The sequence below is a fragment of the Exophiala mesophila genome, assembly GCF_000836275.1.
Source record: "Exophiala mesophila strain CBS 40295 unplaced genomic scaffold supercont1.1, whole genome shotgun sequence".
In the NCBI taxonomy this organism is placed as follows: domain Eukaryota; kingdom Fungi; phylum Ascomycota; class Eurotiomycetes; order Chaetothyriales; family Herpotrichiellaceae; genus Exophiala; species Exophiala mesophila.
In genome coordinates this window covers 5,101,800-5,129,406 of record NW_015622504.1, presented here as the reverse complement: position 1 = coordinate 5,129,406, position 27,607 = coordinate 5,101,800, and the positions used below count along the sequence as shown (strand labels likewise).

The 27,607-nt window shown below is 50.8% G+C and overlaps 7 protein-coding genes across 11 annotated transcripts; 5 read left to right on the top strand and 2 right to left on the bottom strand.

Moving 5' to 3' along the window:
- Window positions 1–12: 12 nt before the first annotated feature.
- On the top strand, window positions 13–3,469 carry PV10_01637 (uncharacterized protein). The gene is made up of 4 exons (XM_016365865.1): window positions 13–357; window positions 408–1,125; window positions 1,172–2,918; window positions 2,988–3,469. The coding sequence occupies exons 1-4, from the start codon at window positions 330–332 to the stop codon at window positions 3,000–3,002; spliced, it is 2,508 nt and encodes an 835-aa protein (XP_016229514.1). The 5' UTR covers window positions 13–329; the 3' UTR covers window positions 3,003–3,469.
- PV10_01636 (uncharacterized protein) lies at window positions 3,411–9,962 on the bottom strand. Its single transcript, XM_016365864.1, has 2 exons — window positions 4,095–9,962; window positions 3,411–4,039 (listed from the first exon to the last, which is right to left on the bottom strand). Exons 1-2 carry the CDS (start codon window positions 9,767–9,769, stop codon window positions 3,625–3,627), a joined length of 6,090 nt encoding a protein of 2,029 aa, XP_016229513.1. The 5' UTR covers window positions 9,770–9,962; the 3' UTR covers window positions 3,411–3,624.
- Window positions 9,963–10,690: 728 nt separating this feature from the next.
- Window positions 10,691–12,889, top strand: PV10_01635 (pyruvate dehydrogenase complex dihydrolipoamide acetyltransferase). Its single transcript, XM_016365863.1, has 4 exons — window positions 10,691–11,090; window positions 11,145–11,197; window positions 11,256–11,479; window positions 11,530–12,889. The coding sequence occupies exons 1-4, from the start codon at window positions 10,981–10,983 to the stop codon at window positions 12,649–12,651; spliced, it is 1,509 nt and encodes a 502-aa protein (XP_016229512.1). The 5' UTR covers window positions 10,691–10,980; the 3' UTR covers window positions 12,652–12,889.
- Window positions 12,890–14,919: 2,030 nt separating this feature from the next.
- On the top strand, window positions 14,920–16,650 carry PV10_01634 (uncharacterized protein). Its single transcript, XM_016365862.1, has 3 exons — window positions 14,920–15,228; window positions 15,288–15,585; window positions 15,642–16,650. The coding sequence occupies exons 1-3, from the start codon at window positions 15,034–15,036 to the stop codon at window positions 16,355–16,357; spliced, it is 1,209 nt and encodes a 402-aa protein (XP_016229511.1). The 5' UTR covers window positions 14,920–15,033; the 3' UTR covers window positions 16,358–16,650.
- A 1,167-nt stretch (window positions 16,651–17,817) lies between these two features.
- PV10_01633 lies at window positions 17,818–20,591 on the top strand. 5 transcript variants are annotated; one of them, XM_016365861.1, is made up of 5 exons: window positions 17,818–17,981; window positions 18,180–18,240; window positions 18,572–18,832; window positions 18,894–19,360; window positions 19,413–20,591. In XM_016365861.1, exons 2-5 carry the CDS (start codon window positions 18,237–18,239, stop codon window positions 20,046–20,048), a joined length of 1,368 nt encoding a protein of 455 aa, XP_016229510.1. In that variant the 5' UTR covers window positions 17,818–17,981; window positions 18,180–18,236; the 3' UTR covers window positions 20,049–20,591. The 5 variants fall into 5 exon arrangements, with proteins under 5 accessions (XP_016229510.1, XP_016229509.1, XP_016229508.1 ...); XM_016365860.1 differs by having other exon boundaries at window positions 18,095–18,240; XM_016365859.1 differs by having other exon boundaries at window positions 17,818–18,093.
- Window positions 20,592–21,244: 653 nt separating this feature from the next.
- On the top strand, window positions 21,245–22,943 carry PV10_01632 (uncharacterized protein). Its single transcript, XM_016365856.1, has 3 exons — window positions 21,245–21,518; window positions 21,576–21,811; window positions 21,871–22,943. Exons 1-3 carry the CDS (start codon window positions 21,448–21,450, stop codon window positions 22,413–22,415), a joined length of 852 nt encoding a protein of 283 aa, XP_016229505.1. The 5' UTR covers window positions 21,245–21,447; the 3' UTR covers window positions 22,416–22,943.
- Window positions 22,911–27,344, bottom strand: PV10_01631 (uncharacterized protein). The gene has a single exon (XM_016365855.1). The coding sequence runs from the start codon at window positions 26,990–26,992 to the stop codon at window positions 23,216–23,218; it is 3,777 nt and encodes a 1,258-aa protein (XP_016229504.1). The 5' UTR covers window positions 26,993–27,344; the 3' UTR covers window positions 22,911–23,215.
- Between the last annotated feature and the right edge of the window lie 263 nt (window positions 27,345–27,607).

The following is a 27,607-nucleotide window of genomic DNA, read 5'->3' as shown; positions in this document are numbered from 1 at the left end:
AAGAAGGAAGGCACGACCGGTGTCGGGGATTAGCATCTCATGAAACTCACTTTTCACAAGGCCACCTGAGCAACACGACCTTGGTCTCTGCTTCATGTCTCTTGAACTTTCTCTTCGTCTTCGTCCAACAATTCATTCTTATTCACCTAGCTATTCCTCCATCTCCTCGCGATAGTACGTCCTTTCGGCCGTCAGGGGCCTAGTTCCGATCTCGACCTTGTATGCGCAGAGAGTTCGCCCCAGATCGATCGTTGTCTCAGCCTCCCGTAGTTTGAGCCTCACTCCGTCATTAGTTCATCGCGGGGTCACGGTCCCATCCAGAGTCCAGCATGAAGGCACTTCGCGAAAAGCTCAAGGGTAGGTCAACTTACTTCCCCCGCACTTGGCCGCTTCTCATTCATAAACAGACTCCAAGCTGTACGATGCCAAAGTCGAGGCTATTCACTTCAAAAACAAACTCGGCAAGCTCAAGAACATTATCAACACCAATCATCGTCACGACGAGGAACATGAGCAGGAAACTGACCGCAAGAGGACCGCCATCTGCGAAAGCCATCGCTTCAAGTCCTTCTTCCCCGAACGTGACAACAACAACATCAAATGGTATGTCGATGGCCGTGACTACATGTGGGCCATCTCCGTTGCCCTCGAGAACGCCAAAGAAACCATCTACATTGAAGATTGGTGGTTGTCCCCTGAGCTCTTCTTGCGACGACCTGCCTTTTTCAACCAGGAATGGCGACTCGATCAAACCATCAAACGTGCCGCGGAGCGTGGTGTTCAAGTCTATGTCATTGTCTACAAGGAAGTCCAACAGGCCCTGACCTGCAACTCGGCCCATACCAAGCATGCTCTGCGTGCTCTTTGTCCTGAAGGCACCAAAGGCCATGGAAATATCCACGTCATGCGCCACCCCGACCACAACGTCTTTGAGAATTTCGGCGACATGACCTTCTACTGGGCCCACCACGAGAAGTTCATCGTCATCGATTACGACTTGGCTTTCATCGGCGGTATAGATCTGTGCTATGGCCGATGGGATGTTCGACAGCACCTTCTCGCCGATGTCCATCCTTCCGGTGTGGTTAACGAGGTCTTTCCTGGACAAGACTTCAACAACAATCGGCAGGTATTCTCCTCTTCCTTGCACTTACTCTACTAATCCTCCTAGAATCATGGACTTTCATACCGTTGAAGACTGGTCCAACAACGAGCTGGTCAAGACTGACTACGGTCGAATGCCGTGGCATGATGTCGCCATGGGTCTTGTGGGTGAATGTGTGGTTGATATTGCCGAACACTTCGTTCTGCGCTGGAACTTCATCAAGCGAGACAAGTACAAACGCAGCGAAGCCGTCGACTATCTGTGCATGACCACCAGAGCTCGTGCAGACGGCTCTAACCCTGATGAAGACCTAATTGCAATCCAGCGACCCAAACACCCTGTTGGAAAGTATATCGAGCATCCACTCAGTCCATTGGAGAACAAAAAGCTCACCGATGTTGGCACCGTTCATGCTCAGCTCGTCCGCAGCAGTGATGACTGGAGTAGCGGTATTCTTGTAGACCACAGTATCCAGAATGCCTACGTCGAAGTCATCGAGAAAGCTCAGCACTATGTCTATATCGAAAACCAATTCTTCATCACAGCCACCGGTGATCAGCAAGCCCCAATTCACAACACCATTGGCCGTGCCATGGTCAATGCATGCCTGCGCGCCGCAGAGGAAGATCGCAAGTTCCGCATCATCATCGTCATCCCTGCCATTCCTGGATTTGCGGGTGATCTCCGCGAGGATGCTGCCATCGGCACTCGCGCCATTATGGACTATCAATACAAATCCATCAACCGGGGGGAACACTCCATCATGGGCCAGTTGTCCAAAGCAGGCCTCGACCCGCACAAATACATATTCGTCTTCAATCTCCGTGCCTATGATCGAATCAACAAGACCCCGGCCCTGATTCAGCAAGAAAAAGAATCTGGCGTGTCCTACCAGGAACTTCAACGCGCTGAAGCCGAAGAAATCATGGGCACTGGCATCCACGGATATGCCGATGAGTTCCAGGAAGGAGAAAGCAAGAGAACCAATCAAATCTCCGAGGACGAACAACACGAGATCATTGACCGAAAGCGACGGTTCGAAGCTGCCCGAAGAAACGTCGACGCTGAAGACCCCATCACTTCAACGGACTCCATTGCCGAAGATGCTTTAGCTCGCGGCGGCTTGGTGTCGGAGGAGCCATGGGAGGGCGAAAAGGAAGACGAGAAGGAGCATTTTGTGCAAGAAGAGCTTTACATCCATGCAAAGCTTCTCATTGCTGACGACAAGACTGTCATTTGCGGATCCAGCAATCTCAATGATCGTTCTCAGCTCGGCTCACACGACTCGGAGCTGTCCATTGTCATGACTGATACGCGACCACTTGAATCCACTATGGATGGTCAACCATACCAGGCAGGCTACCACGCCGCCACGCTCCGACGACATCTGTGGCGAGAACACCTTGGAATGATCGATTCACAAGAACTCGACGCATCGAAAGACCCCAACGCCCAGCCACCTAATGTTTGTATGAATGACGAATACTCGGGTGAAGAGTGGGAGTTTGTCGCCGATCCACTAGGCGACGCAGTGTGGGAAAAATGGTGCACGCAAGCTACCACAAACACTGAGATCTATCGACATCTATTCCGTGCCGATCCTGATGACAACATCAAGACTTGGGCTGACTACGATTCGTTTGCACCCCGTAAGACTATCAAACAGGGCCACTTGCACGACCCGCACATGCCTGTCGACCTAGTCCGTAAGGAGCTCGACCGAATCCGGGGACATTTGGTTTGGATGCCTTTGGACTTTTTGTGTAACGAAGAAATGGCAGAGAAGGGTTTGCAGGTCAACTCATACACCGAGGTAAGTATTTCGATGCTCTCAGTCGTATTTCATGTTTGGATTCAGGCTAACCATGGCTTCCTTGGGCAGAGTATCTACACTTAGACTGCCACGGTAATGGTTCTCGTATGGTCAATAGAGGATTTGTCCTCTTTGCGCAATGATAAAGTCAAGCCGGTAGAGGAAATCGCCCCTGTCGGAATGATGCCATTGAAAAGCATGTGTGGGGTCTTGCTCATGATTACAGGGGCCACGAAGCCGGAATATTGGGGAAACCCCATGTCAATCTCAATAGTCATTCCTCGACCCTTCGTCTTATTCTATGATGATATTCAGCTATTTTCGGCCGTTTTGCCTGATGATTGGATAGTGATATGGAGCCTTATTGTGGGAAGCTTTGCGAGTCACAAATCGTGCCATTAAAATAGTCAAAGGGAGAAGTGAGGTCTGCTCAGTGTGCCTTCGAGGAATATTTATCTTTCGATTGGAAACACTCGTATAAGTTTTGAACCAAGATGACCCATCTATCTCATGACATGATTTGATATGATCTCCCGAAAAGTGAACAACTGCTGATGGTACATCTCTATCTTGGTTACATGGTGGCAATATCTAGATCATCGCTCCGAGCTGGGCCCGACACTCGGCTTCTCTCTCTCTGGCGGATGTACGGATTCAAAGGGCCGTCGGCGTTCAATAATACTCTTTTTATAAACATGCAACTTTTCTACTGACCACCCGTCCGGCTGTGCCTGCTTCCCCGGCGACTGCCAACACCGTACTCAAAACCCCGGCTGGAATGGCCAGGACTGGTTGGCAGAGCACTGGTGCTGCCGTTCCTGGTCGAGCTGACACTGCCTTCTCGACCTCTGGGTTGCACATACTCGGGCATGCCAAAGCGAAGTTCGCCAACGCGTCGGAACATGCTCCAGAGTGCATGGCGCATGTCAGTGCCAATGTCCTTCTCCAACAAACCCACTGATAACGGGTAGAATGTCTCTAGGTGCTTCTCGAAACTTTCCTTGGGGAAGTTCACGTATCCTTCTAGAACATCAATTACCACAGGTCGCCATGCTACAATGTTGCGCTGCTGAGTATCTTCTTCGAGGAGGACAAAGGAGCGAATGATATCTGCGCAGAGTCTACCGGAATAAAAGATTAGTTCTGTGGATTGGATGTTATGAGCAGGTCACTTACGGTATCAATGCCCCTTCGGTCTGATCTCGACTAGATCTTCTTTCCTCCCCTTCATCGTGGTACATCCTGAGAAGAATACTCACATATGTATTTGCTGATCCTGACTCCTGCTTCAGCAGATTGGGTGGCTGTCTCATGAACCCCTGTCGCCACAGAGCCATGCGGAGATCTTTGTCTCCATTGAACTTCTTGGCAAATTGATATGACTTCTTCAAGAGCGTCATTAATCGCAGAAGTTCGGGCGATGGAATCTGTGCGTAGACAGAATCGTTGGAGAAAAGCTCAGCAACCGTTTCGATCATGAGAAGCTGAAGGACACAATTGGTGATGATCTTGTTGAAGAATCGGCGTCGGGCGGCCGTGACAACAGGCATAGGGGTTTGGAGATCTGTATGCGGTCGATAGTCTTCGAGCTCCTGGGTTGATTGGGAGTGTGGCACGTCTGTCGAACCTTCAAGCCCCTGGCTTTTCTGGTCCAGGGAGGGTGTTGTGGGTGGGAAAGCCTCTGGCGCTCCGTTGGTTGTTGGGGTTTCAACAATGCTCCCACCCGATATCGACAGTCCGTCCCCTCCATCATGTGCAGGCGTAGGTCGAGCATCGGACATGGTCGCCGCCGCCGAGAATAACTCATATGCGGTAGTTCTATTGAACAACTCGACAAAGGCAGTGACAATTCTTGCCCAGTGGTCAGCCGTGAACTTGGTGACATTCTGGAGAATCAATTGTTGGAGACAGTTGCTGCCAATGCGGGCGATAGTGTCATTCTCTTGACAGATGCACAATGTTAGCAGATCCAAGAACCTGTCAAGCATGTGCTCGAGAGAATCAAAATAATGTGTGAAGAGAGTGATCATGTTTCGAAGGGCTTGGATCATTGTAGTTGAGAGCCATACCGATAACTCCTCGTGATTCGGGGCTTTGGACATTTCCGACTTGGATTGGAGGACAACGAAGATAGGGTAGAGAAGCTGACGCCACAAGGTGTCCCAGAAGTCAGTGGGGAAATCACCTCCATATCTGATCAATGTGTCAAACAAGTACGTTAGTGCTCTTGATCGTACTTCAAGATCTTCACCCGTCATGAGGACATCTTGATATGCAATAAGGACGGGGTACCAGAATTGCTCTTCTTCGGTTTGAGAAGTAGGCTGTTTGACGCCGGCGACGACACCAGACGCAGACGATTCTTCTTTTGTGATGTGCCGTCTCGAAAGTGGACATTCTGGCGTCTTGAGCATTTTGGGAACGGTAGACTTGAGCAATTCAATTGCCTGCAACGACTTCTTTTGGAATTTGAGATTCTTCGAAAATTCCGTCAAGCAGATAACAAGGTCTGGGAACGACCCCTGGGTAATTACAACCCCAAACCGAGTATTGTATATTTGAGTGGTGTAGTCAAATGCGATATTGACAATCGCTTCATATCTTTCGGTTGCCGCAATTGAGAAGACACCGAACATAGTCTTCCAGCCAGACCTGATATTGTCCCCACGAGCCTGTATCATCTGAATCAAGCAGCGCAGAACCATGTCCTTGACTGACACAACGGAAGTGTTAGACATGACATGTTCGAAAGGCTTCAAAAAGTCTTTTTGAAACTTGAAACCAGGTAATTCCTCTATCTCCATGAAACGCATGGACAATTGTCGAAGTGAATCGAGGGCAAAGAAAACAACAGCTGTGTTGTTGTGACAGCCGACTTGATTGAAGTGCTCGCCTAGAATTTCCCAGATCCGCGTCCACTCAATCCTGACTCGGGTCATGTTGTAGTAGCTGATTTCGACCAGCTTTTGCAAGCTATAAGTTCGCGGCGATTCACTGTTGCCCGAGGACTGGATCTCTTGCCAACTGACATCACTGAGTGCTCGTACAAAATCGACAATTGCTTCTGAGGAGAGTTTGGCAGTATTTGTGAAGATCCTGTCCACGCCTCGGACCATGTCAGTGGACTTTGATTCGTCCGCAACTTCAGGCCGGAAACTATGTGCAGATCGTGGTCGGGTCCTCATGGCGGCTTGCATAGATTTGCGACTCCGGCTACCATCTTTCCCATGAGATGGGAGAGGAAGGTTGGCTCTGTTCACATCTGGAATGGCCCCTTCGTCAATACCGGTGGAAAGTAATTGAAGTCGATCCAGCTGGCTGATGCACATCAAAACTTCGCGCCAAGCACCTTTCAGATGATCTCCATCGGTGAGCGCGACCTCGATGAGAACTTTCAGAGCCTCGAGGTTTTTGGCTTGCATTTCTTTGATATTGCTCAAGTTGGTGAACTTGGCGAGGGCGGTCACAAAAGCAACACGTGGCGTTTCCAAATCAAAACGACATGAGATGCGAATGGCGAGCTTTAGACCATCTAGACATTGTCTGATCAAGTCAAGGTTTTGAGCATCTTGCATCTGACTAGAGAACGCGGACAAGAAAGACATCCAGCTCACGTTGAACATGGGACCCACGTGCTTGGAGGAAGTGGCTGGTATAAATCGCGACAATGCATCACGGAGGGCGGACTTCTTTTGTGCTCGGATGAGACTTCGGTAGAGTTGCTCGGTTTTGTTGGCCATCTCTTCTGAAGCTTGGGCATACTTTTCTTTTTGGAGATCGCGGCCAACATTGGCGAGGGCTTGACCGGCTCTGGAAGCCAACCCAGCAGCAGCAGGCCCGGAAGTGATTCCAAGCTCGGCGGCGTGTTCGCGCTCCGATGTTAGGACGATTTCATTGCCCTGAATTTCTTCATAAATGCTGGCAAGGTATTCCTGAGGTAGATCTTGACCGTCATTGATACCTCGATTGTTCTTGACAAAGTCTTCCAGAGTCATTCTTCGTCCCTTCATCTTCGTACTATGTTGATCTGTATTCAACAGAATCACCGAGTACGCAAGGATGTAGGCAGTGTCCGCATTGGCAAATGCATTTGGGTTTCCAGTCAAATAGCGTTCCGCAAACTTCAGCATGAAACGATCAATCTTTTGTGCTTCGCCAGGAAGGCGGAAACTCTGCAAGAACTGTCTCAGCGCATCCACAAAGCGCCGTTTTGCAAAGTCCATCCCGTCCACAAATGCATGCATGACAGCAATGTTGGCTTCGTCACCTTCGCCTAGATACTCCCCAAGCATGGCTTTGTCAAGTTTGTCGTTGCCATGCAAGAATCTAGCAATATCTTGGGGAGAGTCGCTTCGAATGAAGCCATTGGCAATCAAGGATTTGATACCCCGTTTGGCCTTGAAGTTGAATTGTCTGATGCCTTCATTAAGAGCCGACTTCCGTTTTCGGATCTTTTCTATTTCATTCGGATCGTCTTCCGCGACAGGGGTTGAAACTCCGGATTCACTGCTGATTCCATGAACTCGTGGGGACGGAGGTGGCCTGTCGGCATTGTCCAAGGAGTCACGAGAGTCCTCAAAAGAGCCCCGAGACATTGGGTATCGAGATGCATTGGGCTGATCCTGCGCCGGATGCGTGGACCAGCTATCAAGCGAAGACAGGATCTCGACAAGGCAGCGGAGCGACTGCTGTTTCAGAGAGTATTCGACAGGGATTATCGGCGGAGGAGGAGGCTGGTGGCTCAAGGCAGCAGTTGAAAGTCCTGGTAAAAGGGAGCCTTTAGAATGCCATTCCGAGGCGCCTGAGGGGGTGGACGGTTTATGTTGCTGTTCCTGATACTGATGCTGCAGGGCAGGAGTGATGGGAACGGGGGTGCTGCAAATCCTTGATAGATGCTCAATGATTTGCTGGTACATGTTGTCTAGTGCCGTCCGATCACAATCGTAATTCAGATATATCTCGACGAGGGCTCTTGGGTCAGCTGAAAGCCTTTCCAAGACGTCCATGAATTTTTCCTTTTGAAAGAGGGGTGCACTCCTCTTCTCCAAGACGGCAAGATAAACCTCCTTCATGAAGACCTCCAACTCCTTTTTCATTAACACGCGCAAATTCTTTAGGGACAGCCAGAAAATCTCGCAACAAACTTCGTAGACACGTGACACTGAACTGGCTGCGTTTCTGGAGAGACTCAAACATAAATGGGGTTTGGCAACCTGTAAGAAAGGGGTGGTTTCTTCACTGTTGCCACTTCTGATGGTGGAAAAGGACGACGTGAAGACAGTAGTGTAGTTGTTTATGAGGTGATAGATTAGATGCAGTGACAAGAGCTTGGAGCGCATGTTCTGAGAGCGAAGATCTTGTTGCTGGTCATGAGTCAGGACTTTTTGACTTAGTTTGCATAGAGAGCGAAAAACAAGAAAGGCATCTTTGATATAGATCTCATCTTCATCCTCGGGCGAAAAGTCAGAATCTTCCTGATCATCTTGCAGACTGTTCCGGGCAGTGGGACCCGAGTTGGATCGTGTTTTGGGTCGTTCTGCCCTCGCGCGTGTGACTGTAGTAGGAGCGCTATCAGCCACAAGAGCATCATCTAGGTTCTTGTTGTGCTCAAAGCTTTCGAGGGTAAGTTTCTCCTGAGTCTTGGTGGGTGTGTCTCCTAGTTGTGGGGGGCTCTCATGATCGGGAGTCGCGACCTGACCGTTCAGTTCTCCATGCTCAAACATGGACGCCTCGCCGGATAAGGCGTCGTCTGACTTGGGGTCGTTACTGTCTCTCATACGAGCCTCTTTAACATCGAGCCGTGTCCGGACGCGTGAGAATACAGTGGCAATCATCTGGAGTAAAGAACCTTGAGCGACCTGTTGGTTCTGGCTCGATTTTGAGTAGATGAAGATGTTGTACACCTGGCGCACAGCCTTGAGTAAGCCAGCGCCGTGGACCACGATTTTGTCGTCAAGAACGGCCGCCAGAAGGGATTTGACGATTTGCTGCTGGATCTCCACCGCGGTAGCTTCATTCTCAAAACAATCGCAGATGGCTTCAATGGCCCTTTCGATGAGCGGGGGAGTATCGGCGGAGTCTGTACGAGGGTCTCCGGCGACGGGGAATGCAAAGTATGAATAGCTAATGAGCTTGCCAATACAGTCGAGGGCGGTAACTTGCATCTGGACATTGAAGGACTTTGTGGCCATCTGGAGAGGCTTGAAGATGGTTTCAGGATTCACAGCCTGCTCAGGATTCTTGATATTGGCCAAGGCGGCTTGAACAGCATCGGTAAAGTCCTTGTTACGGCGAACTTCTTTCGACGCTCCTATCGACTCGAGTGCGCTGATGACAAAGACAGTGGAAGTCACTGGTAGGGGGCGGGCGGGGGGTGTGGGCCTGGAGTTTGCACGCTGGGATCTGGTAGCAATTGGTGCTTCCGAGGACGATACACTCTGTTCAATTCTGTCGCTTGCAGGCTGAGAATCGGTGTCAGGATGCTCCTGGACTGACGAAGCAGCGTCTTGAATGGTGGACGTGTCGGCTGGCGGATTAGCATGTTCAGGATGGGATGCGCCAGCCTGATATGACTGTGAATCTAACGCATCGTGGTCAGGGGTGTCGTCGTGGGAAGCATCATCGGCCGTGCTTTCACTCTGGGTGTCATCCTCAGCATCCACGTCTTGGACATTGATGGTGACTCCATGGTCTACCATCCGGTCGTCTTCTGTATCTTGGACGGACTCAGGCTGGCCCGCTGAGTCTGTGGTCGGTTCATTGTCTGAAGCGGCGTCTTCCGAGATGGTTTCGGCGGACGGTTCGCGGTCAGGAGGAGGACTTGCAGGCGGGTGGCTGTCGTCGCTAGACATTTGGCCGGCGGGGGGGAGCGAGGGTCGGGGAGGAATCAGGGGAGAGATTCACATGGGGTAGAGAGAGGATTGAATCGGCGCATCGCAGTCAGTAAGAAGAAGAAGGGCGAAGGGAATATGTAGATGACACCAGAAACAAGAACGGTGCTGAGAAGTGAGCGGGATCGAGAAATGTCCAGATGTCCGAATTGGGAGATGGAGGAGGGAGTTGGAGTTGAGATGTTCAAGGCAAGGGCCACCAAGAAAGTACGAGTACCAGGAACCTAACAAGTTAGGCTGACGAGACGCGGCGCGGGCACGCGCAGCAGGAGGAAGGCACTCGAGCCGCAGCCCGAGGGCCCTACGGAGTAGGCGGTCCTTCCCATGTGGTATGTGGATATCTGGCTACGTATACAGGTATAGAATATGTTTATGCCTGCGAATTGACACAGGTTCCAAGTTATTGTTCTACGAAATAAGATCCTTCTTTATAGATATTGCTGTTATAGTGAAAGGGGACTCAGCGGCTGATAATAACAGTCTCCTCATCAAAGCAGAATTGAAACTTGATCCTGCCTGAGGCCAGTGACAGGATACGATGACAAGTCAGGGAAAGTACCTGGACAATTGGTGACAGTTGGCAAGAACGAATGTGCTTTGTGCTTGTGCGCTTGAGATCTTTTGACTTGACCGTACAACTCGTGGAAGACGAAGCACGTGAAGTGGGGGCGGGTGTACTTCGGAGTATTGATGCAACTGGAAGCAAGACCCTCCAGACCCTAGTCCCTTAGGGGGTCAATGGGGCCACTGAGGCTAAACTGGAGCCCTGCCGTCCATAGCCTTAGGTGCTCGGGGAGCTTAGCCATGAAATTTTGAGAACCATCGAAGCTGTTGAGGAGACCAAAAGCCCCAAGAGACCAAGAGAGGAGCTCCCAACCCAAACTTCAGTCCAAGCTCCACTCCGTAGATACACGACAGTCCAACTGCTGGCCATCATCTTCTCCATCTCGGGGGCCGCGCTATATTCAACCACTTTTCTTTAAACCACCCACCATCTCACCTTTGGGCCTCGCTCTCGCATCCTCTGGTCGGGTCTCGGTGACTGTCTTGGTCTTCTTCAACTTTCCCAGTTTCTTCTCTACCCTCGCTGTCGCTCCTTTTCCCCCCAAAGGTCCTTGACCCCGGCCTTCAACCTTGATTCTTCCCAATCTTGCAACAGTGCAGTGTCCGCCATGGCCACATCGACATTGCTCGCCCGCTCGGGCTCACGCCTTCTCCTTCAGTCATCCTCGAGCTCGAGACTCAGTCGCAGTGCTCTGCAGAGACTACCAACTGCTGCCACGTATGTGCTTGCCATACAACTCAGAGCTTCTAGACAAAACTAATCTGGTCTCAGTTCCCAACACCTCCCCTGCCTCTCCGTCCTAGGCCGTTACTATGCCTCAAAATGTACTTGACAATCTTTCACCCCGTTCCCTGCAGCACCTTGACTAATGTCTGTCTCCAGCGTTTCCGCCTCACACAATCATCAGCATGCCCGCCCTCTCCCCAACCATGACCGCAGGAAATATTGGCGCATGGCAGAAGAATCCCGGCGATACTTTGGCTCCTGGAGATGTTCTGGTCGAGATTGAGACCGATAAGGCGCAGATGGATTTTGAGTTCCAAGAGGATGGTGTACTGGCCAAGATCTTGAAGGAGTCCGGCGAGAAGGATGTCCCCGTTGGAAATGTGCGGTCTTGTCTCCTGCATCCCCATCATTTTTGCTAACCAAGAAACAGCCTATCGCAGTTTTGGTTGAGGAGGGAACAGATGTCGCAGAATTCGAATCCTTTACACTCGAGGATGCCGGTGGAGAGAAGCCTGCACCCAAAGAGGCCCCCAAGGAAGAAGCTGCGAAATCCAGCGAGAAGTCAGACTCCGGCTCGGGCACCGCCCCTCCAAGTGAATCCAAGGAATCAGCTCCAGAACCTGTCGAGTCCGAGTCTACTGGTGAGAGACTGGTACCATCTCTCGACCGCGAACCCAACATCAGCCCAGCGGCTAAGAAAGCCGCCTTGGAAAAAGGTGTTTCGATCAAATCAATCAAAGGAACCGGCCCAGGTGGACGCATAACCCTTCAAGATGTGGAGAAGGCCACACCTTCTGCCGGAGGAGCTGGTGCTCCAGCCGCCGCCGTAGCCTCAGGGCCGACCTACGAGGACATTCCTGCTACCTCCATGCGAAAGACCATCGCCAACCGTCTCAAGGAGTCTATGAACCAGAACCCTCACTACTTTGTCTCGACTACGCTGTCCGTTACCAAGCTTTTGAAACTACGCGAAGCACTCAATGCCAGCTCTGAGGGCAAATACAAGCTCTCGGTCAATGACTTCCTGATCAAGGCCATTGCCGTTGCCAGCAAGAAAGTCCCCACAGTCAACTCGAGTTGGAGAGAGGAAGGTGGCCAGACTGTCATCCGCCAACATAAGGTGGTGGATGTGAGTGTGGCAGTGGCTACACCCGTAGGCCTCATGACTCCCATTGTCAAGAATGCTGACAGCATTGGTCTATCATCCATCTCGTCAATCGTCAAGGACCTCGGAAAGAGAGCCCGAGACGGCAAGCTCAAGCCAGAGGAGTACCAAGGAGGAACCGTTACGATCAGCAACATGGGCATGAACGCCGCGGTGGAGCGATTCACCGCCGTCATCAACCCCCCTCAAGCCGCCATCCTCGCCGTTGGAACTACCCGCAAAGTAGCAGTGCCTCTCGAAACCGAGGAAGGAACAGTGACCGAGTGGGACGATCAGATCATCGTCACCGGTAGCTTCGACCACAAGGTCGTGGACGGCGCTGTGGGAGCCGAGTGGATCCGCGAGCTGAAGAAGGTGGTCGAAAACCCTCTCGAGATGCTTCTGTGAGAGACGGTCGATCCGTCTAGCTGTTTTGGGAATTTCAGGTCGAGTTTTAGCGAAGGCTGGTTGCAAGCAGGAAGAGGAAGGGCATGTATAATACACAGAATTCTTCCTTGTTACTAGTGTGGGCCACCCAAAAAGCAAGGTAATTGTCCCATGTTGATTGAGCCGGAGACGTAGCCACGTATTGTATTGCCATTTGAAGCGATTATATTCATCTCAACATTCCAACCACTAACTCCCAAGTCTCGAGTGTCGAAGTCGAAGTCTAGTATCTCATGCCCTCACTTCCATCACCCACATGCAACAAGCAGCTGGAGACTTCCGGAACAGACCGGCCATGTATGCATCAATCCATATATATGTCCAGCTCCCAGCAGAAGGAAATCGAAGGGAGAAGTGGACATTTCCCAACAAGTCATGACCAAAGGGTGGAGGAGAAACTTTAGACATGCGTAGTAGAAAATGCAAGGCTGCAAGGCTAGCCAATGATGATTCCACCAATCGCAAGTCAACATTTGGTCGCTTCGGCCTGACTTTCGCCGGCCACCTCAACCAATGCGGAAGCCCAGCCCGCCAACGGATAATGGACAATAATAAACAGCAGGCAACATGTTGCCAGGTTTGAGATACTTTTACATGACAATCATAATAGAAGTAATGATGGTGATGATAATGATACTACCAAACTTAGGGCACAACTATCAGCATCTATCATGGACAGATACTGTGGAAGTCCGTTCATAGCAAAGTTATGATTAAATAATTGGGGGAGAGGTCAATGGGCGAGGTCTATTCACTACATGTGGAGGACTTACCACTTCCTTATGTCTCATTGTCATAGACTTATATAGCAGAGGGAGCTGATAGCCCATCTCAATACTAAGGTATGTATGATCTGCAATGTGACATGACTCCTGATTATATTCCTGAAGAATGCGATATATCTGCTAACCATGGAATTTGCACAATCCCTATAGCATTGGTCATAGTATGTATATGCTTTCCTAACGACTAATCTGATAACATCGACATATATCTTAACGAATATACACCTCCTCCATACTTTCATTGTCGGTGTCATCCGCCAATCTCTCGCGGTTGCGCCTCTCGGCATCCTCCAGGATGGTACAATTATGGCACAGCCCACCCTCACTGATGTCTTCGTCAACCTCGACACCATTGCACATCTCGTCTGTGTTGAGGTCGATCTCCTTCAAGACTCTTCCCCCGGTTGGACGGCGCCTGCATTCCACGACTTCACCAGTGCGGGCGGTAATGGTTGTGCTGCAGTTGGAGCAGATCACACGGGTATCAGTGCGATAACACATCTTGAGCTGCCGATGTGGGTGAGACAAAGTTCAGAGGAGAATGTTTCTGTCGTATGCAACTTACTATTGTAATTGAAGGGGGTTGCTCTTTGGAATATCGTTGTTCGTGGGATTTGTGCCGCTCAAGGGTGGGATGCCGACAGAAAACCACTATCTAGTGCTGCGACTCGCACCATGTTTATGTACCTGGAGGCTCATAGCGGGAAGTCGGGCACAGGGACATTTCCAGCTAGGGGCATGAGTATCGATATTGGGCACTGGGGCGAGCGCCCTGATATAGTGTGTGTTGATCAAGCCATGGACTCTCCAGGCAGACACCTGCCTGACCCGCGATAAGGCGTCGAATCAAATGCATGCGGTAAGAGTGCAATGATATACCGAACGACGACTTGGTAGCAGTGTGACACCATGGGGCCAAAAATCTTCACGGCGAGCAATGATCCGGTCCTGAAGAGACACTGCAGCCTCACCGGTGATATTTTCATTGTAACATCGCTTACCTGCTTTCTGGGTTGTGTTGACAAGGCTGATATGGGCAAATGACGAACGCCTGGCCTTCTAAGAGCCTTGCCTGATGCGGAAAACCTAATGGCCAGCCATGGTCAAGGTTTATGAATCGCCGTGTCGAGGTCGGAGAATGCCACGTTGGGGAATGAGAGAATACAGAAATGCTGTTGACGCTTACCTGGCCACTGGCCGTCATATATCAATTGTGTGAATGGATGTGAAGGTCGAAGAGACCGAATCGTTGAGTAGGAGGAGAGATGAAGGGAGTGGCAATCGGTGCGCAATCGGTAAAACCGTAAAAGCGGCGTTGTTGGGACGAGGCTGAACGTGGGAGGCGAAGGCACTTGCTGTCTTCTTTCTTGGTGCTTTCCCCGTCGCTTTTAACTCCCGCCAAGCCAGAAACTTTTTTATGTTGCCTGCGGCATCACTGGCGACCTGCGACTTCAGTGCCATTCCTACATGTGAATACCTCGTCGAGCTGCGTCGGTCTTGTTCTATGCCAGTTGGGGCCAGGCTTGTGTCCCCCCATTAGGGTTGCGTTCACCCTGCCATGAGCTTAACGTCGCGAATCTCCAGCTTCTTTACCCAGAGCCCCGCGACCGAGAACAATCTCGAAGGTCCACACCATGCCTTCAATGCCCCAGAGCTCCAGATCGACCGCTCACGACAGAATAAGACTCCGCGCACAATGGCGGGATCGGACGAAGAGGAAGACCTGGAGTTGAAGCGGCCACCGTTCATTCATGTAAGTCCGGAAGGTCCGGCCAATTCGAGTCGGTGAGGAAGCTCACATCGTTTGCGCAGTGTATGCTTGCTGGTGGCACCGGAGGAACGTCAGGCGATATTCTGATGCACTCCCTTGACACTGTCAAAACGAGACAGCAAGGAGATCCTCATTTCCCTCCCAAATATTCCTCTTTATCCGATTCCTACGTTAAAATCTTTCGACAAGAGGGTGTGAGAAGAGGTTTATACGGCGGCTTCACAGCTGCCATGCTGGGTTCCTTCCCCGGCACTGTCATATTTTTCGGGAGCTACGAATACTGTAAACGCAATATGCTGGACTATGGCATCAACCCCTCCTTAGCCTATCTTGCTAGCGGTATGCTCGTCTTCTCATCCAAGACCATTAACATATATCTGACATACCTTCGTTAGGTTTCCTCGCCGACTTTGCAGCCTCCATCGTCTATGTCCCTTCAGAGGTACTCAAGACCCGCCTCCAGCTCCAAGGCCGATACAACAATCCGTTCTTCAATTCGGGGTACAATTACAAGTCAACGTGGGACGCAGCGAAGACCATTGCCCGGACCGAAGGCTTTGGTGCCTTATATTCGGGATACAAAGCCACCATCGTTCGTGATCTTCCCTTCTCGGCATTACAGTTTGCCTTTTATGAACAGGAGAGGAGATTCGCTCAAGAATGGATGGGAAAGAGCGACATCGGTCTTGGTTTGGAAATCAGCACGGCAGTTTCAGCAGGCGGGATTGCTGGTGTCCTGACCTGTCCTCTCGATGTTGTCAAGACTCGAACGCAAACCCAAATCACACCTGACAACCACAGTACGAGCAGTCAAGCAACGCACATGGAGAAATTGGCTAAAACCCATCGGTCAACCGCATCCAAGCAAACGCGGATGATCCATTCGGGGCCAAGAACAGTGCCTCACACGACACCAACTCTGGACACATCTTCCGTCATCACCGGGCTGAGATTAATCTATAAGACCGAAGGAGTACCTGGACTGTTCCGAGGAGTTGGACCCCGATTCGTATGGACTGGAGTTCAGACCGGGACCATGCTTGTCTTGTACCAATATTTGTTGAAACGGTTGGAAATCTCTTCTTCAGATGTGGCATCGGATGCGATCTAACAGCATCGAGCCGATTTTCTGCACGTTCTCCTTCTGGATGTGGACCCGATCTACTGCGGGATATGATGAGATGGCATTTTTCTGGCGTTGACGTGCATAAACGGCCGTGGACAGGTCGATCAGGATACCCTTGGAAGACAATATACTGTAGAACATGTCGGCAATAGCGATGGCGCTGGCGACTGAAATTAGCAACTAGCGATTCTCACGTGGGTGGGTCGTGTCGTGGGTTGCTGAAGATACTTATAGAGATACATTTTGTACAACAATAGCGCAACTACCATTCAACTCTGAAGCTGTAAATTCTGCCATCGTATTGGGAAGTTAAGACTGAATTAGATTTCCAAGCTTATGTCTAGATCTCTTGACACATGACATGGTCACGACGGAGAAGGCTCATTATAGTAGCATTACATACATACTCCGTATGTAGAAAGTTAGGCTCCACATGGCGGATCCATCGAAGTATATTTCCAGTGCGACGAACATGGCCATTCCATTAAATGTCCTTCATAACTGGAGTTGGTGGTTTGATGAACTGTCAATTTCTTGTTTCTATGCTTGCAACTATCATGTGGATTTGGCGTGGTGAGATGCCACTGATCGTCATTGCATGGCCTAGTCGCCAGGAGGCGGAAATAAGTCGAATTTTACGCAAATGCCCTGTATAGACCTGCTTTCCAGGCGAATACGATATATCCCTTAAAGTCAGGTCACGTGATGATGTTCCAGCGTTCCCCACAACTATCGTGGGCCTTAGGTTCCTCTCTTTAGGATGGGATACCGTGACAATAAGATAGCAAGAGATCTGGGGACCTGCAGTACGCTCGACTTATACCTATCTACCTACCTTGGAACCTCGGCCCCGGTGTCCAGCTATACAGTAGAATTCCAGACCACGGGCCGAGTGACCATCTCGAGAATGTCTGACAGTCTGAAAAGTGCACGTGAATGGCGTCGTTGTCGAGACTGGGGAAAAGGTTCAGGGGTATGGAACAAGCACCAGTCAATTAGGGTGAGCCTAACCCGAGTGGGAGGGTTAGCCTGTGGATGTGCAGAATAAGGCTTAAGAAGGATAAGTCACAAATGCTCCGGCCTCGTGGGAAACCCAATCACTGTCCAAGGATGCCTTTTTGTGGCTCAACGCTGCAGCCAGTCTTGGCGAGCCTCCCCTTTTTCCCAACTCCTACGGACGCCAGGGCGTTGGATTGCTGCTGTCAGTAGTGCCAACAGTGGCCGACTGTTTAAACACGCATGCGTGGCAGTGGCACGCCAGGCCTCCAGAGAAGGCTTTCTGGGGCCTGTTAACACTGCAGAAAAAGTGCCGGGCCTGTAGGAGTAGAAAATCCCATGACTTGGTCTCTGAAGAAAGAGGCCGAGGGGCTGCTAATTACTTGCTTGGTGCACCAAATAGGTACAGGCGAGACATTTGAGTGATTGCTGCAGTCGACCTGCACCACCTTTTGACCACCGTAGAAATTACATTCTCCTTCTTCATACAGTGACTACCCAACGCACCAACATTCTGTTCTTTTCTGAGTAGCGCATTTGATTCATCTTCGCATTCGCTATTTATCATTCTCAGCCATCGTCTTGCGATCTCTTGTACCCAGGTTCCGGCCGAGTAAGTCGCACCGTATTCTCCGTCTCATCCTCATTCCAACTTCACCCTTTCATTCTTTCTTGGGTCGCACCCCTAGAAAATCATCGAAGCCTTGTTGATCGGGTTCAATTCAGTACGAGAACAATAATACTTTCTGGGCACTGTGTCCAGTGTTGAAACTCCATTGCGCAACCTATCACTGACACTTTCCTTGCGCAGACACCGTGATCGCTCCTTCCCTGACTGCCGTCTGCACAGACGACATTACTTGACAAAATGGGTGAGCATGTTTTCTCTTCTCCCTCGTCGCCCTCCCACCATTCCTCCTCTTGATCCATCCCTAAGTGATAACCTCGAAATCAACTCGCTCCCGTGTCACCCCATTCGTCGCAAAGGACCCAAAGAATAGCCTTTGCACGTGATGGAGCCGTGGACGTCAGGGAAAAGTGGCCCAACCGCAGTCACCCCCGTTGCAGAAAATCCTCGTACTCCTTCTAGCCGATGGGGATCTCAGTCCCAGTCCCAGTCCCAGTCCCAATCCAACACTTCATCCTTTCAACCCGCCAGTTCTAGCGAACACACCATGGCTGACTCTGAACCCGAACCTACAGCTGCTGTTGCTCAAAATGGCATCCGGTCCTCTCCCTCTCCCAATATCCCTAACGGAAAGCCCACATCTCCGTACATCAAAGAAAGCATCCCTGTTCAAACAGTCAGCTCAAAAGACCCCAAGGCTGCTGCCGCCGCGGCAAATGACATGAGAAATGTGGTCAGGAGAAAATTAACTGGCTATGTCGGATTTGCCAACTTGCCCAACCAGTGGCATCGCAAAAGTGTGAGAAAGGGATTCAACTTCAATGTCATGGTTGTTGGTACGTGTCCTCCTGGATTCTATGTACCCGCTATCGTCCCAATACTGATAAATGTTTCCAGGTGAATCTGGACTGGGAAAATCAACCTTGGTCAACACCCTTTTCAACACCTCCCTTTATCCTCCACGCGAGCGCAAGGGGCCCAGCTTGGACATCATCCCCAAGACCGTTTCCATCCAATCCATCAGTGCAGACATTGAAGAGAATGGAGTTCGCCTACGTCTCACCGTAGTTGATACCCCGGGCTTTGGTGACTTTGTCAACAACGACGACTCCTGGAGACCAATTGTGGAAAACATTGAACAAAGATTCGATGCCTATCTTGAGGCGGAGAACAAGGTGAACCGTATGAACATTGTGGACAACCGAGTCCATGCTTGCGTCTACTTCATCCAGCCCACCGGTCATTCTTTGAAGCCCCTAGACATTGAAGTCATGCGTCGCCTTCATACCAAAGTCAACTTGATCCCTGTCATTGCTAAGGCCGACACCTTGACCGACGAGGAGGTTGCAGCGTTCAAGCATAGAGTACGTCATGTTTGCATTAACCTTGTTGGAGGGCTATCACTGACATGCCTAGATTCTTGCCGATATCCAGCACCATTCCATCCAGATCTTCGAGGGCCCACGCTACGAGTTGGACGACGAAGAAACGATTGCAGAGAACCAAGAAATCATGTCCAAGGTTCCCTTTGCCGTTGTCGGAGCCAACTACGAAGTGACCAACCCCGAAGGACGCAAGGTGCGCGGGCGCCGCTATCCTTGGGGCATCATTGAAGTGGACAACGAGGATCACTGCGACTTTGTCAAGTTGAGACAGATGCTGATCCGAACACACATGGAAGAGCTCAAGGAACACACCAACAATGCCCTGTACGAGAATTATCGATCAGACAAGTTGATCCAGATGGGTGTCTCGCAAGACCCCAGCGTGTTCAAGGAGGTCAATCCCGCAGTGAAGCAAGAAGAAGAACGAACACTGCACGAGCAAAAACTCGCCAAGATGGAAGCCGAGATGAAGATGGTGTTCCAACAAAAAGTGCAGGAGAAAGAAAGCAAGTTGCAGCAGAGCGAAGAGGAACTCTTTGCACGCCACCGTGAAATGAAGGAACGCCTAGAACAGCAAAGAGCCGAGATGGAGGAGAAGAAGGCCCGGATCGAGCAAGGACGACCGCTCGAGAAGGAGGGCAAGAGGAAAGGATTCTCACTTCGATAGGCGGGGCCATAGTCGTAAGACGTTGGACTTTGCTATGGTTTGTCGAGCCTCTTTATCAGACTTTACCCATTCAGCGACGAGATGACGACGGCGATACTTTGTTTGAGGTCCTTTCCTAACCCGAGAGCTTCAGCTACAGACCGAGGGTTGTAGATTGAGCGTGCGATATGACAGACTGGTACTGTTGTGAGGGATTCCTAATCAGCGATGCATCATTTGTCCATGAAAGTGGATGGATGGGTGGAGAGGAGCTTGGATTGAGCATAGTGTGAAAGGTGCGAGCCTAGCTCTTTTCACAGGTTTGCCATGTCCATGTGGGCGAGCAGGTGACGGCTTTTCTTGCTACAATCATGTATATTTCTTTGTGTGTGTGTGCCTGGTTTTGTGATGGAAGCTGAGGGGAGCAGGCAAACTGGGGTTGACTTGATTTCTTTCTATTGTCAGCTGGCCACTCGTGGGAGAATGCCAGCTGCCTTGTGTACTGGACAAGATTAACCTAAAAGTGTCTCGAATGAGAAGATCAAGATCGAAAAGCGATGTCAGTAGATATAGACATGTGTCTATCCCGTGTGACATGTCAACCTGATGGGTTCATGTGGATGGTCTATGCCAAGCGTGTCGAGTACGTAACGTTGAGGATAGGTTACGTGAGTGCCTATCTACTCTTAGGGGAAGGCGCCAGCGGGAGACTGATGAGGATTATATGGTGGTATGCATGGTGGTAGAGGTCTCGTGTGAGGTTGCCTGCAAAGAACTTGTGGCTGGAGGGATATGGTCGGACCACCTCCAGGCTGCAGGGTGCAGGCTATAGGTGCATGGACCCTATAGTCAGCGCTGTGGCCGAGGCTTGTGGCGAAGGGCACATGCCTAATAGTGCCTCCCAAAGTCTATCTAAGCATCCTCTTCTGGTGACGGCAAACTGAATCTATGGCTCATCCGTCGGTAGTAACAGACACCAGCTAAGAGCTACTGGCCCAGGCTGACATCATAACCCCAAATCCAACCCACACTTCCAATTCAAGGATTCCCACTCAGATCCCAGCGAATGTTCTTTCAGAGTTGAAGCCACCTTCGTACAGAGACGTGAAAGCTCCCCTAGCCACCTGGATTGTGCGTGAAGCCCCGTCATCAGCACGACCCAAGTACTACGCCATTGACCTAACATCTTCATCTCTTTCCGCTGGTCTTGATTGCACCTTCCCACTTGACAAACTAGCCCTCATCCTTCCACATCTGTCTTTTCAACTCTTTCCACAATCTTCTCCAGCTTCCCTTTCTCTTGCCATTACAGACACCAGGTTCTTGCCGCAACCTCACCGCAGACACACCGACTAGCTTCATTTGCTCTTTTCCTGACCGCCCCTCCATCCTCCATCCTCATCCTCAATTTCTTCAAGCTATGGCACCCCCACCTCCGGCCACCTTGCCCTTGACAGAGCGTCTCCAGAAACTTGCAACCACGCTTCAGTTGTGAGTCCTTCTCGCTTTCATCACTCTCTTCACAGTACTGACCACAGCCCTCCACAGCGCCTGGTTCGCTGGCCATGCCACCCTCTTGACGTCCGTGTTCTACTACGCCTTGTCCTATGTGACCTTCAAGTCGAACTCCAAGACTGCTGCCTTTGCCTACCGTCTTGCCTTCATCTCGGCTGTCGCAACGTACGGAATCGTCGTCTTCAAGGCCTTTCGTGCTCGTGTGAGGTCCAGCGCCAATGCTGGGACCGCTTTACTGCTTCTCTCGGATGAAAATGTTCAATACCTACGTAGGTCGCTCAACTGAGAATGCCACAGCGAGCTATCAAAACTGACGCACCCTTCACAGTCATCAGCTTGGTCTGGCTCTACTCCAGACAAATTCCCCTTGCCCTACTACCCTTCACGGTCTACTCCGTCTTCCACGTCGCTACCTATACCCGAACCAACCTGATCCCAACCTTCCAACCCCCACAACAGACTCCCGGAGCCACCCCAACTTCTCCTGGCGCTGCCAAATCTCAAAGTGGCCTTGCCAACACCATTGGAAAGTTCGTCAAGCAATATTATGATGCCTCAATGGGTCTGGTTGCCCTGCTTGAGATTCTCCTATGGGGTCGCCTCTTCCTCTCTGCGCTGACCTTCAGCAAGGGATCATGGGTTTTGCTTGCCATCTACTCCATCTTCCTGCGAGCTCGCTATCAACAAAGTCAATTTGTACAAAGCGCCTTCTCCAAGATTGCTGCTCGCATCGATCAACAGGTCCAGAACCCCAACGCTCCTCCCGCACTGAAGCAAGGCTGGGGTTCCGTCAAAGACGTCAGTGCTAGATTCATTGATGCCACAGACGTTCGCAACTACACTGGTGGCGCCGCACAGAAGAAGCCTCAATAGAGCTCGCACGCTGCGTTCAGTGGCTGTTTTTGTGATCCCAGTATGCGGAGTTCAGCTCAGCTCCAACGAAAAGCTGTGGTTTCTGCGGTAGGATATACCGTGAGCCTCACCGGATGAACTTTGGAAACACGAATCAATTTGCGCCTGAGTTGCCATACCCTGGGGTTGCCCAGCGAGGCAACTGCGCTGCTATTTGAGACACCGGAAAACGCCGTGGAGAATTTTGTGGAGGAGTGGACAAGGGGTCGTAAGGTTCCAACCTGCAGACGATGCGGATTACTGTTTCTCTGGTACATCACTTACCAAACAGTACGTCTAGACAAAGGGAAGGACGATACAGAGAGCGAGCAACACTTGCTTGCGTATATGCCTGGAGATGATGGGAGGTTTGAATTGTCTAGCATCGACAAATCATAGGCTTATGACTCTTAGTTGTGTTTATGTTTGGTTCAGTAGAATCATTTAGCAGATGCTTGCGAGAACAGTCCCTGGTCGTTTTGTTAACATGACAAGTTTTTTATTTTCTCATCGACATTCTTTTCTACTTTCCAATTTCTGTTATCACTCGATCCCCATGATTGTTCCACGCCACATCGTCAAACCGGCTGTCTGCAGTTCATCCAGCGTCCAGCCTCCAGGAAAATTTGTTTGGGTTAGGCCAGGTTAACTCCTCGCGAAGTAGGATTTTCATTCTCATGCTACCACGAAGATATAGGATGGAGGATGGAGGAGGAGGAGGAGGCTTGAGGTGGTTTCTGGGACGAATAGCGGATAATACAGGCCGTAACAAGACTCTTGTGCTAGTCATTGTCACTTGAGCCTGTATCGTCATCGACACTACCTCCGTTGACATTGCTACCGGAAGCTGCAGGATCTGCAGTGTCTTCAGCATCATCGTCATCGTCATTCTCGACCTCAGTGACAACCTCGCTGACTGCCTGACTCTCACTTTCGCCATCGCTCTCATCCTCGTCTTCATCCTCGTCAATCTGCACATCCTCGTCGTTGGGGTCGTCGTTATCTTCCTCTTCCTCCTCCTCCTCCTCCTCCTCTTCACTCGATACCTCGGCGCTAGATGCTGAGCTTGCTGCATCGTCGTCATCGTCGGCATCGGCATCGACATCAGGATCAGCGGCTCCGGCATCAGATGACGTTGATGATGTTGATGAAGAGTTTTCGCCATCAGAGTCTCCTTCTTCCTCTTCCTCTTCATCATCATCATCATCTTCCTCTTCCTCATCTTCTTCTGCTTCGACTTGACCAGACCGGGGCGGAACATTAACGTTGATTATATCATGGTCACTTTCACTATCGGCGTCCATGTCCACATCCACATCCTCTTCCTCATCATCAATATCTTCAGTATCCTTGTCGAGGTCGCTTGTACCGTTCGTCGCGATGAGTTCAGTTGCCAATCCGCTCTTCGGTCTACCACGTCCACTTCTTCGTACCGGCGTAGTCGGCATGGAGAATTTGTCTTTCTCGGGACTTGCGCCGGGACTGCCACTGCCGGTTACGCTGGTGGTGCCTTGAATGCTGTTGGCTGCGTTTCGTGGTGAGCTTCTGACCGCAACGGGGGCTGAAGGTGTGTCTGTGCCATCGCCGGCTTTGCCAGTCCCGAATGCAGCGTTTCGAGATCTCTTACGTCCGGATTTCTGTCTGAGCATGGATGAAGGGATGGGTGGTTCTATTTGGAAGCGTGATGGTGGAATATTGAGTGTGCGGTATGCTAAGGCATACCCGGTGAGTTCGGGTTCTTTGGGTTCAGATGTCGAGGCGGGGTCTTCGTTTGAATGGTTTGGATCTTTGCTGTCGTCGTGGCTGATACCGTTGATCTTAACTTCGGGGTAGACAACTCCGGCCGAGATGGCGCCATCGAGGGCGTTGGTTGATGGTGGACCAGGGGCGACAACACCATGGTTGTTGATAATGGACAGGTCTTTGGGAGCAGGAGGCTCTTGATCATCAGCAGACGCATCACCCGACGACTTTGCGAGGAATGCTTCCTTCGCCCTCGGGGATAAGGTCTCAGTGTCGACTTCCATGTCGCCGTCCTGCTTGCTAGCGCTCAGTTTTTCCAGGTCGGAGATTCCATTCGGTTCCGCCTTCACTAGATCCTCTTCTGCCTCTTCATCATCCTCGTCGTCTTCGCGTGGCGCAAGGGCAGAGATAGGTTGTCCATCGAGCGTAGCTTGATCGCTACGACCCATGATGTACGGGGTCCAGACGAGGTACTGAGGGTCCATCTTGCGATGATTTTTGGCAGCGTATTCACTGGTAATTCGCTCGTAGAGCTTCTTGTCATATCGGATGGCGAATGTTTTGGTGACGGGGTCGCGGGTGAATGCGTAGAGACGTTCCAACGAATGTATTACGTCGTCAGCGGTCATGCCGGTTCGTGCCATTAATGCCTTTGTGCTGAACGGTTTGCCTTCGAGGTCGAGGAGGTGTTGCGAGATCGTTAAATCCCAATACGAGCGATACGCCGTCAGACCCATGTCCGATAACGGCTTTTCGGGCGATCCATCTTTCCCCTCGATCCTGGTTAGCAGGTATGAGAAGTCGATTAAGAACATGGCATAGCCCTTTCTTTGATGGATCGGCATCACAAGAATACAACTGACGTTGTTTTGACTGGCAGGACGCTTCTCCTTGCTGAAATATCCAACAAAGTGGTACCCAAACTCGTCGTACTCCGTGAGGATGTAGAACAAGAATGGTTCGACATCATAGTAGAGGGTTTTGGAGCCGAGGAACATCTTCGCCATGAGACAGAGGCATTGACAATATTCGGTCTTCTTGCGTCCATCGACTTCCCAGACAGACAGGGATCCATCTCGGTAAATTTCATCTCCTGGAGGATGTTTGGCGGGACACTTCAACTTGTGTCGGTATGCAACAAATTCCGATGGTAAATACTTCAAGCAGTATTCACATATGAATAATCTCGACTCATGCGAGTATTCTTCCGGGTAAGGAGCGGCGTAGAAAGTATCGATAACAAATTTCCCAAACTGGATACACTTGATCTTACTTGGTGGGCCTGAGACGGTGGATTTGGGCTTGCTAGCCACTATACTGTCTCCGTTGATCTCCGCCTCGGCTGCTGCTGATGTTTTCCGTCTTTCCTCTTCCGCTTCTTTTCTGGCAATCTCGAAAATCTCCCTATCCTTAAGTTGTGGGAGTGATCTTGAAGTGTCAGCCTCCGCCTCGGTCAATATTCCGCCATAAGGCTTCGCATTGAGCTCGGCTTCTCGGTCTGTAAATGCTGAAGGGAAAATGAGATGATGAGTCGGTAGTGCTGGAAATTTGGGTACTGGGGGTTGAAAAATGGGAGGGGCAATTTTGGGGGCTCGACGTTTTCCGTTTGCTCGAGGTCCTCTTCGTCTGCCCGGACGTGGAGGTTTCTCCAATATTGATTCAATTTTGGACTGATCTAAGCGGAATGCAAGAATGAATTTGTGAGGTGGGGGTTTGTGGAAAGGGCGGTGTTGTAGGATTCGCGCGGTTGGCACAGTTGATACCTTTTGACTTGCTTTCCTTGTCGAATGGGCAACAGCTCGTTCAGCATCCACTGTCGTCTCTGGGGTTTCTGCCACTGATCGCGGTGTTGCTTTCCGGCGTCGTTTCTCGGACAATGGAAGAGGCTCTTGGGTGGGTGACTTTCTCTTTCTAAGTGCTCTCCCCCCATCTTCGCCTTCTGGTATCAACGGCTGTGCGAAAATTGAATGCGAGTTTGGCTTCTGCACACCACGAGTGACGGGCAGTAAATCTCTCACGAGTCGTGGTGCGGAGTTTTTGGAACGTACGGTGTTCTCTTTTGGCGACTCCGACTGATTGGTTTTCTTGGAGCAGTCTGGACATTTCCATGAAGAGGCAGCCGTATCAATGAATCCATTCTCTTTGGCGCATTGCGAGTGTGCCAGACTGCCGCAGCCCGTACAAGTCACATCAATTGTATCCTCAACTTGGGCCGACTTTCGATTTTTGCAAAAGAGGCATTCTTGTTGGGCTACTGCTGTATCTGGACCAGCATCACCATCTGTGTCGGCCTCACTTGAACTCGAGCCAGATTCTGAGGCGGAGGGAGGGCTTGTCTCGTCCTCGCCATCTTGGTTGCTACTGGCATCTGCGTTGTCCGTGGTACTTTTGCTGCCATCCTCGCCACCATCTTCCACAGCTTCATCGTCAGTCTCGCCTTCCGCATCTTCATCAGCATCACCGTCCTGATCTTGGGAAGCCTTTGTGTCGTCTGCTGCGCCCGTGGCCTCGGTATTTACGTCTGTGACATCCTGAATGACCCCATCAGTCAGGCTTTCCTCCGCGGACCTCTGTAGTTGGTCGCCCAAAGCGCTGTCCTCAGCATGGGGGGTGTGAGTGATGACTGTATCGGACATCTCCATCTCGTAGACACCCAGGCTTTTGTTGATCACTCCGACCGACCTGGCCGCATGATCTACAGTCTCTTCACTGGTATATGGTTGGTGCGAGGTATTTTGAATGAGTGTGACTTCTGCAGAGGACTCTCCGTCGGTGGAGAAGGACTGGTCTGAGATCTCCGAGATCAAGGGTGGCATATAAACGTTGCAAACTTGTGGGCTTTAGAGCGCTTTCGAAACTTCAGAACGACCGCCACAGGGCTGCGGATTGTGGAAAGACGACAGAAACGGAATATTCCAGCCCCGACTTTTCATGCGATCATGACGTTGGTATATATACGATCATAGCAGCGTCATGAATAATGTGGTCTCAAAAATTATGGCCTTCGTTCGCGGTGGGTAGTTGGTGGAGGGTGGGGAGATGTAGGATCGACGCGTGTTATTGCCTCCGACGCGGCATAAACGATGGGAAAAATGATGGATACGTCGGTCGGGGTACTGACTACACGTCAAAAGTGTATTGACGATACCGCAATGGTGATGATGAGGCTTCTGATCAAGATGTAGAACGACTTGCGGACCTGGGACGTGAGTCAAGACGACGCTCAACATCCCCCATCTGCATGCGACAGTCACGTGATTTTCCAATTGATCGGATGAGGCTTCTCCACCAATGATAAGCGATCGATTGCCGATCACGTGCAAGTGGAGTCGATGCCGCTTTAATTCAGTGCTCTTCTTTCGATTCGAGTAGACAAGTACTACAGTTTCAATAAAGGAATCTCACAGTAGGAAGCGAACGGGAATCTGATC

Excerpts from the sequence above, each read along its gene's own strand:
- PV10_01637 (XM_016365865.1), top strand. The coding sequence starts at position 330 with ATGAAGGCACTTCGCGAAAAGCTCAAGG. Across the intron at positions 358-407 it reads ACTTCGCGAAAAGCTCAAGG|ACTCCAAGCTGTACGATGCC; the intron begins GTAGGTCAACTT and ends ATTCATAAACAG. Across the intron at positions 1,126-1,171 it reads CAAGACTTCAACAACAATCG|AATCATGGACTTTCATACCG; the intron begins GCAGGTATTCTC and ends TAATCCTCCTAG.
- PV10_01636 (XM_016365864.1), bottom strand. The coding sequence starts at position 9,769 with ATGTCTAGCGACGACAGCCACCCGCCTGCAAGTCCTCCTCCTGACCGC. Across the intron at positions 4,040-4,094 it reads ACCGAAGGGGCATTGATACC|ACTCTGCGCAGATATCATTC; the intron begins GTAAGTGACCTG and ends TTATTCCGGTAG.
- PV10_01635 (XM_016365863.1), top strand. The coding sequence starts at position 10,981 with ATGGCCACATCGACATTGCTCGCCCGCTCGGGCTCACGCCTTCTCCTT. Across the intron at positions 11,198-11,255 it reads CCGTTACTATGCCTCAAAAT|CGTTTCCGCCTCACACAATC; the intron begins GTACTTGACAAT and ends GTCTGTCTCCAG. Across the intron at positions 11,480-11,529 it reads AGGATGTCCCCGTTGGAAAT|CCTATCGCAGTTTTGGTTGA; the intron begins GTGCGGTCTTGT and ends ACCAAGAAACAG.
- PV10_01634 (XM_016365862.1), top strand. The coding sequence starts at position 15,034 with ATGAGCTTAACGTCGCGAATCTCCAGCTTCTTTACCCAGAGCCCCGCG. Across the intron at positions 15,229-15,287 it reads AGCGGCCACCGTTCATTCAT|TGTATGCTTGCTGGTGGCAC; the intron begins GTAAGTCCGGAA and ends TCGTTTGCGCAG. Across the intron at positions 15,586-15,641 it reads CTTAGCCTATCTTGCTAGCG|GTTTCCTCGCCGACTTTGCA; the intron begins GTATGCTCGTCT and ends TACCTTCGTTAG.
- PV10_01633 (XM_016365857.1), top strand. The coding sequence starts at position 18,382 with ATGGAGCCGTGGACGTCAGGGAAAAGTGGCCCAACCGCAGTCACCCCC. Across the intron at positions 18,833-18,893 it reads CTTCAATGTCATGGTTGTTG|GTGAATCTGGACTGGGAAAA; the intron begins GTACGTGTCCTC and ends AAATGTTTCCAG. Across the intron at positions 19,361-19,412 it reads TTGCAGCGTTCAAGCATAGA|ATTCTTGCCGATATCCAGCA; the intron begins GTACGTCATGTT and ends TGACATGCCTAG.
- PV10_01632 (XM_016365856.1), top strand. The coding sequence starts at position 21,448 with ATGGCACCCCCACCTCCGGCCACCTTGCCCTTGACAGAGCGTCTCCAG. Across the intron at positions 21,519-21,575 it reads CTTGCAACCACGCTTCAGTT|CGCCTGGTTCGCTGGCCATG; the intron begins GTGAGTCCTTCT and ends AGCCCTCCACAG. Across the intron at positions 21,812-21,870 it reads TGAAAATGTTCAATACCTAC|TCATCAGCTTGGTCTGGCTC; the intron begins GTAGGTCGCTCA and ends CACCCTTCACAG.
- PV10_01631 (XM_016365855.1), bottom strand. The coding sequence starts at position 26,992 with ATGCCACCCTTGATCTCGGAGATCTCAGACCAGTCCTTCTCCACCGAC.